A 14487-nucleotide genomic window follows, 5' to 3' on the forward strand; every position below is an offset into this window, starting at 1 on the left:
ATATATTTAGAAACGGACTGTGATACACTCAGCCCTGCCTAAGCCTTTATTCTATCACTCTCCCTGTTCCTGCAACTGTCCCTAGGCTAAATGCACAATGTTTCTGTTCCTCAGCAATCGATGACTTTGCTTTAACTTTACGTGGCACTTTGTGGCTGAGTTGCTGCGGTTCCTTCCACTTCTCCATAATATCACTCATAGGTGATGGTAAAATATTTAGGATGGAAGAAATGTAATCAACTGGCATCCTGTTAAAGGTTTATGCTGGAATTCAGTGAACTCTTTACAAAGAGCCATTATGGCAAAACATTAGTAAAGGTAGACTGAATGGTAAGGGGCTGGATTTTATATACCTGTGCCAATGGAACTACCCGAAAAGCCCGCATTCAATGATTAAGACATGTGCGCCTGTAGTTTTTATCTTTATTTTACATGTGGGTCATCACTCCAACTGCAATTTTGGTTGCAGCAGTGATGCCACAATATATGATGTAATGGTTTTGGCTCATGATGGTCTCCATATGTGCCATAAACACCACTGTGACCAATGATTAATTGTTGCTTTCATGTGAAGCTATAACAACTTTTGTCCTCAATCATGGAGGAGCTGCCATGAGAAGAAATTAAACTTGTATTCCACTTGATACTAAAAGAGACTATATCACCTACACGTTAAATCTCCTATGTTTCCCCCTTATTATCTCCAATAATTACATTATTACATGGGATTCTTCATGATTTTCCATCTTTTACCCTTTAAGGTCCCTACTATATCTGATCCACGCAATTGAGCTCTTGTATATAAGAGAATTTTCCTGATTGCCCATCAGGATGGATAAGGACGACAAGGAGAAGATGGCAGAGAGGATATTACACCTCACCCTAGAGATCCTCTTCCGGCTTACTGGAGAGGTGAGAGATTCTGATGACGTCATATTACATCATTCTTTTTTATGGGAATAACAGATGGGCAGAACTGGGGAGGTGAGGATTATCGAAATGTTTGTAGTGAGAATTATTAATGTCTCTCCATAACCAGGATTACACAGTAGTGAAGAAGATCTCAAGTGAGTGCTGTCAGGCTACTGTGTCTGAGGGATGGGGAAGACCCCTGAGCCCAATTACTGGGCCTCCACCTCACCCCCTGATACATGAGGACATCAATGACCAGAAGATCCTAGAACTCACCTACAAAATAATTGAGCTGCTGTCTGGAGAGGTGACACTGCTGGGAATGCTGGGACATTATACAGTAATGCTATGAAGGAATTGGGGGGTGACGGTATCATTGTATGTGTCAGGTTCCTATTAGGTCTCAGGATGTCGCCGTCTATTTCTCAATGGAGGAGTGGGAGTATTTAGAAGGGCACCAAGATTTGTACAAGGACGTCATGATGGAGGAACCCCAGCCCCTCACATCACCAGGTAATAGGACTAAATACACACGGCCTATAATTATCTGTTTGTAAAGAATTAATTCAGTCCCTGTATGTGTTTCCTCTAGTTCTATCCAGTAAGAGTACAACACCTGAGAGATCTCCCAGTCCCCTTTTCCCCCAGGACTGTTCAGAAGAAAATCCCAATGTTCCTCAGGATCATCAGGTAGATGGAGAGAAAGTGTCACGAGATCTCCCCTATGATGTGTAGACGGCTATTAAGGTCTTGTGTTTTGTCTTGTTTTATCCACCAGTATTGTATGTTTTATGCTTGTGTTATGGGAAAGGTCATAATATCATTATACACACGTGGTCAAAATTGTTCTACCCCTCGTTTAATGACAGAAAAACCCACAATGGTCACAGAAATAACTTGAATCTGACCAAGGTAATAATAGCTAAAAAATCTATGATAATGAACAAGTGAAAGTCAGACATTGCTCTTCAACCATGCTTCCATAGAATTAAAAAAAAATAAAACTCATGAAATAGGCCTGGACAGAAATGATGGTACCCCAGAAAATAATGTGACAAAAGGGACATATTATATCATGCTGTGTCCACTAATTAGCATCACAGGTGTCTACAATCTTGGAATCAGTGAGTGGGCCTGTATATAGGGCTACAGATACTCACTGTGCTGTTTGGTGATAAGGTATGTATCACACTTCACATGGACCAGAGGAAGCGAAGGAAAGAGTTGTCTCAGGAGAAAAAAAATTATAGACAAACATGTTAAATATAAAAGTTATAAGACCATCTCTAAGCAGCTTGATGTTGCTGTGACTACAGTTGCACATATTATTCAGAAATTTAAGATCCAAGGGACTGTAGCCAACCTCCCTGGACGTGGCCGCAGGAGGAAAATTGATGACAAATCAAAGAGACAGATAATACGATTGGTAACAAAAAAAAACCAGAAAAACTTCTAAACAGATCAAAGGTGAACTTAAAGCTCAAGGAACATCAGTGTCAGATCGCACCAGTCGTCGTCGTATGAGCCAAAGTGGACTTCAAGGGAGACGACCAAGCAGGACACCATTGTTGAAAAAAATATCATAAAAAAAGTCAGACTGGAATTTGCCAAACTACATGTTGACAAGCCTATGGACAGATGAGACAAAAAAGGAACTTTTTGGCAAGGCAAATCAGCTCTATGGTCACAGATGAAAAATGAAGCATATCAAGAAAAGAACACTGTCCCTAGTGTGAAACATGGAGGAGGCTCTGTTATGTTCTGGGGCTGCATCTGGCACAGGGAGTCTAGAATCTGTGCAGTGTACACTGAAATCTCAAGACTATCAAGGGATTCTAGAGAGAAATGTTCTGCTCAGTGTCAGAAAGCTTGGTCTCAGTCCCAGGTCATGGGTCTTGCAACAGGATAATGACCCAAAACACACAGCTAAAAACACCCAAGAATGGCTAAGAGGAAAACATTGGATTATTCTGAAGTGGCCTTCTATGAGCCCTGACCTAAACTCTATTGAGCATCTTTGGAAAGAGCTGAAACATGCCGTCTGGAAAAGGCAACCTTCAAACACGAGACAACTGGAGCAGTTTGCTCTTGAGGAGTGGGCCAAAATACCTGTCGAGAGGTGCAGAAGTCTCCTTGACAGTTGCAGGAATTGTTTGATTGCAGTGATTGCATCAAAAGGTTGTGCAGCAAAATATTAAGGGTACCATCATTTCTGTCCAGGCCTATTTCATGAGTTATATTTTTTAAAAATTCTGTGGAAGCGTGGTTGAAAAGCAGTGTCTGACTTTCATTTGTTCATTATCATAGATTTTCATTTCAAGTTATTTCTGTGACCATTGATTTCTTTGACCATTGTGGGTTTTTCTGTCATTAAACGAGGGGCACCAACAATTTTGACCATGTATGCAGATGTGACTTCTCCATCTGTGTGACTTTTACAATATTTGTTACAGGGTGAAGATCTAACAAATATCAATGCTTCAGAGACAAACTTGAGTGATGTGAAGTGTAAAGAAGAAGTTCTTACAGATGAAGAACCAGGTAAGTAGTAATCTCATCCCCAGTCTCATACTCTTTAACATCTTAATTTGAAGCAGACAAGTGTGAAGGATTCATGATATGTGTGCTTCCACATGTTGCACTGTCAGGCAACAAGGGCATAACAAAGTTAAATTATAGATTGCAGGTTTTGCAGTATACCTCTATCTTTGCAGGGAGTATTATAATTTTGGGTGCACAAAAAAGGAAACTATGATTTTTGGGCATTAAAGAAGGTATTATTGTCAGATAGCGTTTATGGGAATTAATTTGCAGGACCTGGTCCTTCAACCAGATCAGTAATCTGTGGCCTTCAGATGTTAGCACTGAAAGCTGCCTCATGGCATCTGGGGCTCTTCTTTTTATAAATCAGGCCAGCTAATCTAAATAAGAGTCGTGGATGCCGGGAGGTATTAGATGATTGCAGGACTCATGTCCGACAGCCACAGATTATGGAACTGGCCACTTGACCATGTCCTGCGAATCGATTCACACAAACTCTATTGTTGAAGCAACGTCACTTCTTAATATAGTACTCGTGCCCCACCAAGGGAGGCACTATTATTGTTTAGGGGGTTCTGAGAGGCATTAGGAAAGCAGAAGACTGAGGCAATTGTGTACAGAGTTATAGTTCTAAGAAGTCTTTATAGTGGTCTGGGCTAGATAGAGAAGAAAAGACACAGCAGGCGATCATAAAACAAGGCACCTGTGCGTTGCTGAATGTAACTTTACTGTAAGCACATTTTACTTTGCAGATCTAGAATTTCACCATTTCTTGATTGAGATCATACATAAACACCATATCACTGCTGTAAGACTGTTATAAAATCTGTCTCTTAGATATTCTGTTCTAATTGTAGTGGCAAAGGAGGCTGACAAAACATATTTTGTGGTTAACGCAGCCTCAGTTGTATGCTCCTTACTCTAGCCAACAAGCGTGTAAACCATGAGAATAAAATATTTTTCTAGACCCATGGGGTTCTATGCAAAAAAACATTTATTGGTAGGAACATTACAATCCATCATCACCTTGTGGTGGGGTTCACAAATGCTTACAGGCATATACAGTATGTGTCGTTGCCATAGTATTTTTCAAACTTTACAGACTAATATTTCTTTGCCTAAAATATTTATCCCTGTGATACGGGAGCAAATTCTTTTCTTCAGCTATACTTCACAGACAGGGTGTAAGATGGACACCACCTAATAGTACTGAATCACTGGGCCCTTTATAATTCTCCAGCTAGCTTTTTATTAGAAAACATTGGTAGCTAGCACATTGAAACATGAACCTGTGAAGATGATTATGTTAACAAAGACAAGGAAAACCTCAGAATATTCAGGTGGCATTGATCTGAGGTTGACTTTTATTTTGTGATCTCTAGTTTCACAGCTATAACAACAAGCGTAGATGGAATGAAGGACTTATTACATAGTGTCAAAATGGGACCTGGGACTGCTGCTCAACACAAAGATATTGACTACTGCCAGGTACAACCTGGACACATTTGAGATTGGCGATGACGAACTGGAAGTTGTGAAGGACTTCAACCTGCTTGGATCTATCATAACTCAAGATGAAGCGACGACATTGGAAGTCACTAGGAGAATAACTATGGGTAAATCAACAATTAAGTCACTATACCAGATCTTCAAACTGCGAAACATTTCACTGGTTTTGAAGACACAGCTTGAATATAGTTTGGTCCTTTCTGTGGTACGTACAGATGTGAAACCTGAATGATAAAGAAACGGGGCAAAAATATCAAAGCTTTTGAAACTTGATGCTGGAGAGGGATGTTATCAATGCCATGGATAGAAAAAACAAAACAAATCAATTTTGGAACAAATCAAGCCAGATATGTCACTCGAAGCAAGGATCACCAATCTATGACTTGCCTTCTTTGTACACATTGTATGAAGACCGCAATCACTGGAGAAGGATATCATGATCGGAAGAACAGAAAAAACTAGGTGAAGAGGAAGACCCACAAACCGATTTGCCTTATATTATCAAGATAACGGCACAGAAGACCCTGGTGGATCTATCTAGGTTTGCACAAGATCGATCTTCCTATAGAACGTTCATCCATCAAGTCGCTGTGGCTCAAGATCAAGCTGAAGGCTGTTATCTAAAATGAACAGTTGTGAGCCTATTTTATTTAAGTAGATAATCATCAGACTAGAATTCATAGAAATGCTCAACCTGATTATCCACCTGTGTAAACAAGCTGATGATCACCTTACAAACAAGCAAAACACTTGTCAGGTGATCGGATAGTTAATGATGGTAAAAAAAAATCATTGTTATTGGAATATCATAGCACTGTTTAAACATGGGATTTCCTTGCGATAACATGATACTGTGTGGGGACAGACCATTTGTTTTAGTGATCGTTGTGTCCCATGACTGCTTGGCAGATTGTGTAAACAGGCCAATAAATGAGCATGGAACATCTTGTATATAGTCTAGCAATGCTTATTTAAGAGCCTCAAATTGGCCTATACTTATAATAATTGACAATAATTAAAATCCAATTTGTTCTTGGCAGATGATTGTATCAGGAAGTTGGTGATATCTTCAGATTGTGAAGCAGAGGATTATGATAGCACACAAGATGCATATGAAGAGCATGCCTTGTTTTCGGATATACCATCAGCCCTTCACAGCGAAGATCTATCGTCTGATCCCTCTGAACAGTTCCTATCTTATAAATCATCAAAGATGGTTAAGCAAAATAAAAGCCACAGAACGGAAAATGAAGTTCAAAAACCTATTGCAAAGAAGTCAATTTCGTATTCAGAATGTTCGAAACCTTATAGCAGTGAATCAAATCTTGTTACACATAAAAAGAGAATACATGGAGGGCTGAAAACATTTGCATGTTCAGAATGTGAGAAATGTTTCACCCGTAAGTCATGTCTTCTTAGACATCATAAAAGTCATACAGGGGAAAAGCCATTTTCCTGTTTAGAATGTGGGAAAAGTTTTAATGAGAAATCGCATCTTGTTGCACATCGGAGAATTCACACAGGCGAGAAGCCATATTCATGTTCAGAATGTGGAAAACGTTTTGGTGTTAAATCTGCTCTTGTAATTCATCAGAAAATCCACACAGGGGAACAGCCTTTTTCTTGTTCAGAATGTGGGAAATGTTTTAAAGTAAAATGCAATCTTGTTATACACCAGAGAATTCACACACGGGAGAAGCCATTTTCATGTTCAGAATGTGGGAAACGTTTTAGCATTAAATCTTCTCTTGTTGTGCATGAACGAATTCACACTGGGGAGAAGCCATTTACATGTTCCGAATGTGGGAATTGTTTTAGACGGAAATCAGATCTCTGTAGACATCAGAAAATTCACACAGGTGAAAAGCCATATTCATGTCCAGAATGTGAGAAATGTTTTAGCATTAAATCAGCTCTTACTGTACATCAGAAAACTCACAAAGGGAGAAGTAATATTCATGTTCAGAAAGTGGAAATTGTTTAATCCAAAAGTTAAATCTTATTAGACATGAGCAAAATTATGCAGGATATGAACCTTTTTTACTTTCAAAATGTGGAAAATGTTACTGCAGTGTAGTGTCATTTTAAGCATGTCTGTGTCTTGTCTCTGTAGTTTCTCCCCCTCCACAGTTTTCTATGAACAGCAAATGTCAACTCATCCCACATAAGTCAAAATATACAGTGCTCAGCATAAATGAATACATCCCCTTTGAAATGTAACATTTTAATCAGTATCTCCCTGAAAACTAGAACAATTTCCAAAATTTTGACAACAATGAGTTTTGAAATTGTTTAACCCCCAACATGAAACTAAGGTTAATAGTATAACTTTAATTTCTAAATCTTCAGTTTTACTCAATTAGTTTAAAAATGAATACACCCCATATCAAAAATTACTAGTATTTTGTATGACTTGAATGATTTTTGAGGACAGCGCCAAATCTTCTTGTCATGAAATTAACAAATTGGTGACATATTGCAACATCTTTGTGCATTCTTCAAGAATTATCTCTTTTAGTGCCTCGATGTTGAACGGAGACTGATGACAACTTGTCTTCCAAAATTTTCCAAAGGTGTTCAATTGAGTTCAGATCACGAGCACTATTTGGCCACTAAATCACTTTTACCCCGCTCTTGTATAGAAATGCAACAATGGCATTATGTGTGTGTTTTCGAGCATTGTTATGTTGGAAAAGTGGTGCAAGCCTACCAAAGGAATGGAGTGATGATCAAATCTTATTTTTCAAAATAGAGCAGTACATCTGTGAATTCATGATACCATCAATAAAATGTAGCTCCCGGACACTAACTGCTCTTGCAGCCCCACATAAGAACACTGCCTATGTTTCACTGTAGGCACCATGCATTTTTTTTGTACTCCTCACCTTTGTGATGCCATGCTGTTTTAAAGCCATCAGTTTTAAAAACATTTTGTCTTTGTCTCAGCCCTCACGAACAGCACTATGGAATCAATGGTGTTATATAAATAAACAATAATAATCACTCCAGAGTATAGAGTCACAGTAGTCTTCATATATTTCAGCATGGGTTAACTTCTGACAAATTGTAGGCAGGCTTTTTTTGTACATCGGCTTTAGGAGAGGCTTCATCCATGAACAATGCTGAGTGCTCCGTATTGTGTCATGGTAAGCACTCATCCTAGTTTGTCTTTCTATTTCTTTAGCTAATTGCAATGAACTTACATGTCGACTTTATTCAAACTTTCTCATTAGAAGATGCTCCTGTTTAGGTGTTAACTGATAGAACGGTAACCATCTTTGTTAAAGTTTTGTATAACTTTTGCTGCTGTATCTGACAAGAGAAGTGTCATGATTCCACCACTCGCTGTGTTTTAGGGACATTGTGAGTGACAGCATAGCTGCCCTATGAATAGCAGGGGTGTGGTGGACTGTCACTGGTGTGTTTTGGGTTTCCTTCAGGTGTTTTCCTTTCCAGATAATTCCCAGGTCATTTATCTGGCTGGCAATGTCAGAGCATTGCAAATAGTAGCTGCATCTCAGTGGTGTGCTTACTCTGTGCTCTGTATTTTGATATTCCGATCTTTTGTTGCCTGACCTTGAATTTGCCTTTTGACTACCAGTTTGTATAACCTTTTTGCCTCTGACATTTTTTTACTTTAGTTACCAGACCCTGGACTTTTCCCCCACTGTCCATTTGTCGTGTCCCTCAGTCTTTGACGTGCCTTCATGTCTTTTGCCCTCTTAACCACTCTGCCTCATGGCTAGTCCGTTTGTACTGACTAGCCTCACATAAAGCTTTGCTGATCTTGTAACCTTCACCTTTCTTGTGTAAAGAAATTATTTTCTTTCTCAGGGCTTGTAACATTTCTCTTCCATGTGGTGACATTGATGGTACCATGAAATGGTTTTCTTTAACCCCTTAATCCCATTAGACATACTATCCCGTTGAGGTGACCTGGGATTTAATTCCCAGTGACGGGATAGAACTTCCAGAGTGATCAGCCACGCTCACAGGGGGAGCGCGCCCGGGTGTCAGCTATCGCAGCTGACATCTGGCACTGTGTGCCAGGAGCGGTCATGAACTGCTCCTAACACATTAACCCCCGGAACACCGCGATCAAACATGATCGCAGCGTTCCGGCGGCACAGGGAAGCATCACGCAGGGAGGGGGCTCCCTGCGTGCTTCCCTGAGATCCTCGGAGCAACGCGATGTGATCGCGTTGCTCCGAGGGTCTCCTACCTCCTCCTCACTGCAGGCCCCCGGTCCAAAATGGCCGTGGGTGGCCTTCCAGGTCCACTGCAGTGCACTGCAAAGTGTCAGATCAGCGATCTGACACTATAGTGTGATATCCCACACTGGGACAAAGTAAAAAATATTTACATGTGTAAAAAAAAAAAATATATATTGTTCCAATAAATACATTTCTTTATCTAAATAAAAAAAACAATAAAAGTATACATATTTAGTATCGCCACGCCCGTAACGACCCGACCTATAAAACTGTACCACTAGTTAACTCCTTCAGTGAACACCGTCACAAAACAAATGAGGCAAAAAACAACGCTTTATTATCATACTGCCGAACAAAAAGTGGAATAACGCGATCAAAAAGACGGATATAAATATCCATGGTACCGCTGAAAACGTCATCTTGTCCCACAAAAAACGAGCCGCCATATAGCATCATCGGCAAAAAATTAAAAAGTTATAGTCCTCAGAATAAAGCGATGCAAAAATAATTATTTTTTATATAAAATAGTTTGTATTGTATAAAAGCGCCAAAACTTTACAGCGATACCTCATGATTTATATCATTTTTTTAATCGTACTGACCCGAAGAATAAAACTGCTTTATCAATTTTACCAAACGCGGAACGGTATAAACGCCCCCCCCAAATAAAGAAATTCTTGAATAGCTGGCTTTTGGTCATTCTGCCTCACAAAAATCGGAATAAAAAGCAATCAAAAAATGTCACGTGCCCGAAAATGGTTCCAATAAAAAGTCAACTCATCCCGCAAAAGAAAAGACCTCACATGACTGTGGACCAAAATCTGGAAAAATTATAGCTCTCAAAATGTGGAGACACAAAAACTATTTTTGCAATAAAAAGCGTCTTTTAGTGTGACAGCTGCCAATCATAAAAATCCGCTAAAATACCTGCTATAAATAGTAAATCAAACCCCCCTTCATCACCCCCTTAGTTAGAGAAAAATAATAAAATTTAAACAATGTATTTATTTCCATTTTCCCGTTAGGGTTGGGGCTAAAGTTAGGGTTAGGGCTACAGTTAGGGTTGGGGCTAAAGTTGGGGTTAGGGTTGGGGCAAAAGTTCACCCTTTAGCGATGCTTCCCTGTGCCGCCGGAACGCTGCGATCATGTTTGATCGCGGTGTTCCAGGGGTTAATGTGTTAGGAGCAGTCGGGATTAGGGTTGTGTTGGAGTTAGGGGTGTGGTTAGGGTTGGGATGAGTTTTAGGGGTGTGTTGGGGTTAGGGGTGTGGTTGGGATTAGGGTTAGGGGCATGTTCAGGTTAGGGTTTCTGTTACAATTGGGGGGTTTCCACTGTTTAAGCACATTCAAAACTGGGGGCTAAAAAATAATTTTTGTGGAAGAAAAAAAAAATATTTTATTTTCACGGCTCTGCGTTATATACTGTAGTGAAACGCTTGGTGGGTCAAAGTGCTCACCACAAATCTAGATAGGTTCCTTAGGGGGTCTACTTTCCAAAATGGTGTCACTTGTGGGGGGTTTCAATGCTTAGGCACATTCAGGGTCTCTCCAAATGCGACATGGTGTCCCATCTCAATTCCAGTCAATTTTGCATTGAAAAGTCAAGCGGCGCTCCTTCCCTTCCGAGCTCTGCCATGTGCCCAAACAGTGGTTTACCCCCACATATGGGGTATCGGCGTACTCAGGACAAATTGCACAACAACTTTTGGGGTCCAATTCCTTCTGTTACCCTTGGGAAAATAAAAATTTGGGGCAAAAAGATCATTTTTGTGAAAAAATATGATTTATTATTTTTACGGCTCTGCATTATAAACTTTTGTGAAGCACTTGGTGGGTCAAAGAGCTCACCACACATCTATGTAAGTTCCTTAGGGGGTCTACTTTCCAAAATAATGTCACTTGTGGGGGGTTTAAATGTTTAGGCACATCAGGGTCTCTCCAAATGCGACAGGGCGTCCTATCTCAATTCCAGTCAATTTTGCATTGAAAAGTCAAATGGCGCTCCTTCCCTTCCGAGCTCTGCCGTGCGCCCAAACAGTGGTTTACCCCCATATTTTGGGTATCAGCGTACTCAGGACAAATTGCACAACAACTTTTAGGGTCCAATTTCTCCTGTTAACCTTGGTAAAATAAAACAAATTGGAGCTGAAGTAAATTTTTTGTAAAAAAAGTTAAATGTTCATTTTTATTTAAACATTCCAAAAATTCCTGTGAAAACACCTGAAGGGTTAATGAACTTCTTGAATGTGGTTTTGAGCACCTTGAGGGGTGCAGTTTTTAGAATGGTGACACACTTGGGTATTTTCTATCACATAGACCCCTCAAAGTGACTTCAAATGTGATGTGGTCCCTAAACAAAAAATGGTGTTGTAAAAATGAGAAATTGCTGGTGAACTTTTAACCCTTATAACTCCCTAACAAAATTTTTTTTTCCAAAATTGTGCTGATGTAAAGTAGACATGTGGGAAATGTTACTTATTAAGTATTTTGTGTGACATATCTCTGTGATTTAAGGTCATAAAAATTCAAAGTTGGAAAATTGCAAAATTTTCGCCAAATTTCCGTTTTTTTTCACAAATAATTGCAGGTAATATCAAATAAATTTTACCACTATCATGAAGTACAATATGTCACGAGAAAACAATGTCAGAATCATCAGGCTCCGTTGAAGCGTTCCAGAGTTATAACCTCATAAAGGGACAGTGGTCAGAATTGTAAAAATTGGCCTGGTCATTAACGTGCAAACCACCCTTGGGGTTAAGAAGTTAAGTATTGTCCTTTTATAGTGAACTGTCTGCTGGACACTTTGTTTAATGAATAAATTAAATAAAATTGTTATGTCTCTGTGAGCAGCGAGGTCCTCTTGGGTGTCGTGCCATAGTGTTTCATTTCATCAAATGTGAATGATAGTTCAGGCTGACACTGATACACCCTGAGCCTGCAGAACAGCTTTACACTTTTTGGAACTTAAACGGGGCTGCTTATCCACTTTTCAGACTTTAATGCGTTGAAACCTTTCAGCAATCCAGGGAGACTAGCTACAGTGCCATGGGTTGTAAACATCTTGATTATGCTGCGCACTGTGGAAAAGGGAACATCAAGATCTGTGGAGTGCAACTTGTAATCTTGAGATTGTTGATATTGTTCAACAATTTTGGTACCTCGAGTCCTCAGACAGTTCTCTTCTCCACTTTCTGTTCTCCATGCTTAATGTGGCAGACACACAAAGCAAACTGAGTCAACTTCTCCCCTTTTTCTCTGATTTCAGGTGTGATGTTCGTATTACCCAAACCTCTTTCTTGCCAAATTTGATTGAGCATCACATGATTGAAAACAAAGTTGTTCACCCACAATTTTGGAAATGTGCCAATAATTTAGTCCTACCCATATTGGGGGGTTTATGTGCAATTATGTATCTGTATTCCAAAAAGCATTAGGTAACACAACAATATATCAACTTATGGAACTGGATATTTAACATTACCACTGACCTACTATGAGTTTATGGAAGAAGCACATTCTATGTTGGGTTTTTTCACTGTGAGCTATAACTATTAGTTTTACTTGTATATGTAATTATTAACTAATGTTTTCAATTGTTTATGGAAATAAAAAAATGCAATTCTGCCATTGTTCTACATTTTTAATTTTACGTTATTTACTGTACTGCAAAAATAGTATTAACTTAATTTTGCGGGCCAAGACAGTTATGGCACCACCATACGTATTTAGCGTCATTTTTTTTTTTTGTCTGTACAATAAATGCTCTGTTTGAAAAATAATAATAATTTTATTTTTGTGTTATGTTCTAAAAGCTTATTTTGAGACAAAGTATTATTTTGGGACAAGCTATAGTTTAATTGGCTCCATTGTTTATTATGTACGACTTTTTGACTTAATTACACTTTTTTTTGTGTTTGAAGGTGGCATGAAAAAAACAAAACAGCAATTCTGGATTTTGTGTCTACATTTCTTTTAAACACCATTTATCGTTAAGTATAATCGACATGTTCTCTATCTTGCGGGTCCATACAATCACAATGACACCAAATTTATGTTTTATTTTTACTTTGTACAAAAAAAAACATTTATTTTGTTTTTGTTGACATTTTCTGAGATCCATAAATCTTTATATTTCTACAGATGGAGCTGTACAAGTTGATTTTAATGGCACAATTTTTGGGTCCGTTCAACTTTTTTCATATCAAGGAAGAAAAAGAAAAACAATTATGGAAGAGTTAAAACTTTTTTTTTTTTTATCAATTTTTGTCTCAATTTCTTTGTCTTTGGGTATTCGCTGAATTTTTGACAAATTTTGGGCAAAAGAAATAAAATGCCATGTTGTCCATAAATTTTGTGCACAAAAAATTTGTTTTTATTCCTGTTCTTAACAATTTTGTCACCTTTTCATGGAAAATGCACGTTGCAAAAATTCCTGATGTCCATAAAATCTCTTCAGATGGGGATCTAGGGTACATTTTGAACAAATTTTGTGACTTTGACAAGGCGCAACTTACTAATCGGAAAAAATTATCTGAAGTCTCTAAACCCAGCCCACAGTAGCAGTCTACAAAAAATACAGGCAAACAAATAAAACTTTAAAAAAAACAGCAATAATGTAAGGCTACTTTCACACTAGCGTCGGGAAAGACCCGTCGCTGTGCTTCGGGCCGACGTTTCCGACGCTAGCGTGGTCTCCGCCGCACAACGGGGGCAGCGGATGTATTTTTCCAACGCATCCGCTGCCCCATTGTGAGGTGCGGGGAGGTGTGGGCGGAGTTCCGGCCGCGCATGCGCGGTCGGAAAAAGCGGACCGTCGGGAGCAAAAAACGTTACATGTAAGGTTTTTTTCTCCCGACGGTCCGCTAACACACGCCCAAGCGTCGCAAAACGGACGCGACGTTTGGCAATGCGTCGCTAATGTTAGTCTATGACGAAAAAACGTATCCAGCAAGAACTTTTGCTGGATGCGTATTTTCGGCAAAACAACGCATTTGCGACGTATTGCAGTTAACGCTAGTGTGAAAGTAGCCTCAGTTGAATTTGGCACAAACAAAACAAAGGTGCAAAACACTTAAACTTGATAGAAAAAAACCCAAACTTAATGCAATAATGTTTTGTGCCTTTAATTTTAAAGGGAATCTGTCAGCACAGAATGACTGTTGAGACCAAGTACCAGCACTCGGTGCATCATGGTGTGGCAAATTTTCAAAAACCTCTTCCTGCCCTTCATTGGCTCTATGAAGTCAGAGCCGTCAATCAAAGAATAGGGAGGTGAAGAATGAGGGGAAAAAAGCATGTGGGAAGGTGTA

The 14487-nt window shown here is 39.2% G+C and overlaps 1 protein-coding gene across 1 annotated transcript in view; it reads left to right on the top strand.

Moving 5' to 3' along the window:
* The window catches only part of LOC143766185 (oocyte zinc finger protein XlCOF8.4-like), a 40236-nt gene extending 30457 nt beyond the window's left edge, over positions 1-9779 (top strand). Inside the window, exons 2-7 of the mRNA XM_077253661.1 lie at positions 762-912; positions 1040-1219; positions 1302-1425; positions 1505-1602; positions 3366-3453; positions 6003-9779. Of these exons, the coding sequence (XP_077109776.1) occupies positions 832-912; positions 1040-1219; positions 1302-1425; positions 1505-1602; positions 3366-3453; positions 6003-6946 (1515 nt within the window). The 5' untranslated portion in view covers positions 762-831 and the 3' untranslated portion in view covers positions 6947-9779. The remainder of the gene's footprint in view (positions 1-761; positions 913-1039; positions 1220-1301; positions 1426-1504; positions 1603-3365; positions 3454-6002) is intronic.
* Positions 9780-14487: the final 4708 nt, after the last annotated feature.

Source organism: Ranitomeya variabilis, chromosome 4, assembly GCF_051348905.1.
Source record: "Ranitomeya variabilis isolate aRanVar5 chromosome 4, aRanVar5.hap1, whole genome shotgun sequence".
Classification (NCBI taxonomy): domain Eukaryota; kingdom Metazoa; phylum Chordata; class Amphibia; order Anura; family Dendrobatidae; genus Ranitomeya; species Ranitomeya variabilis.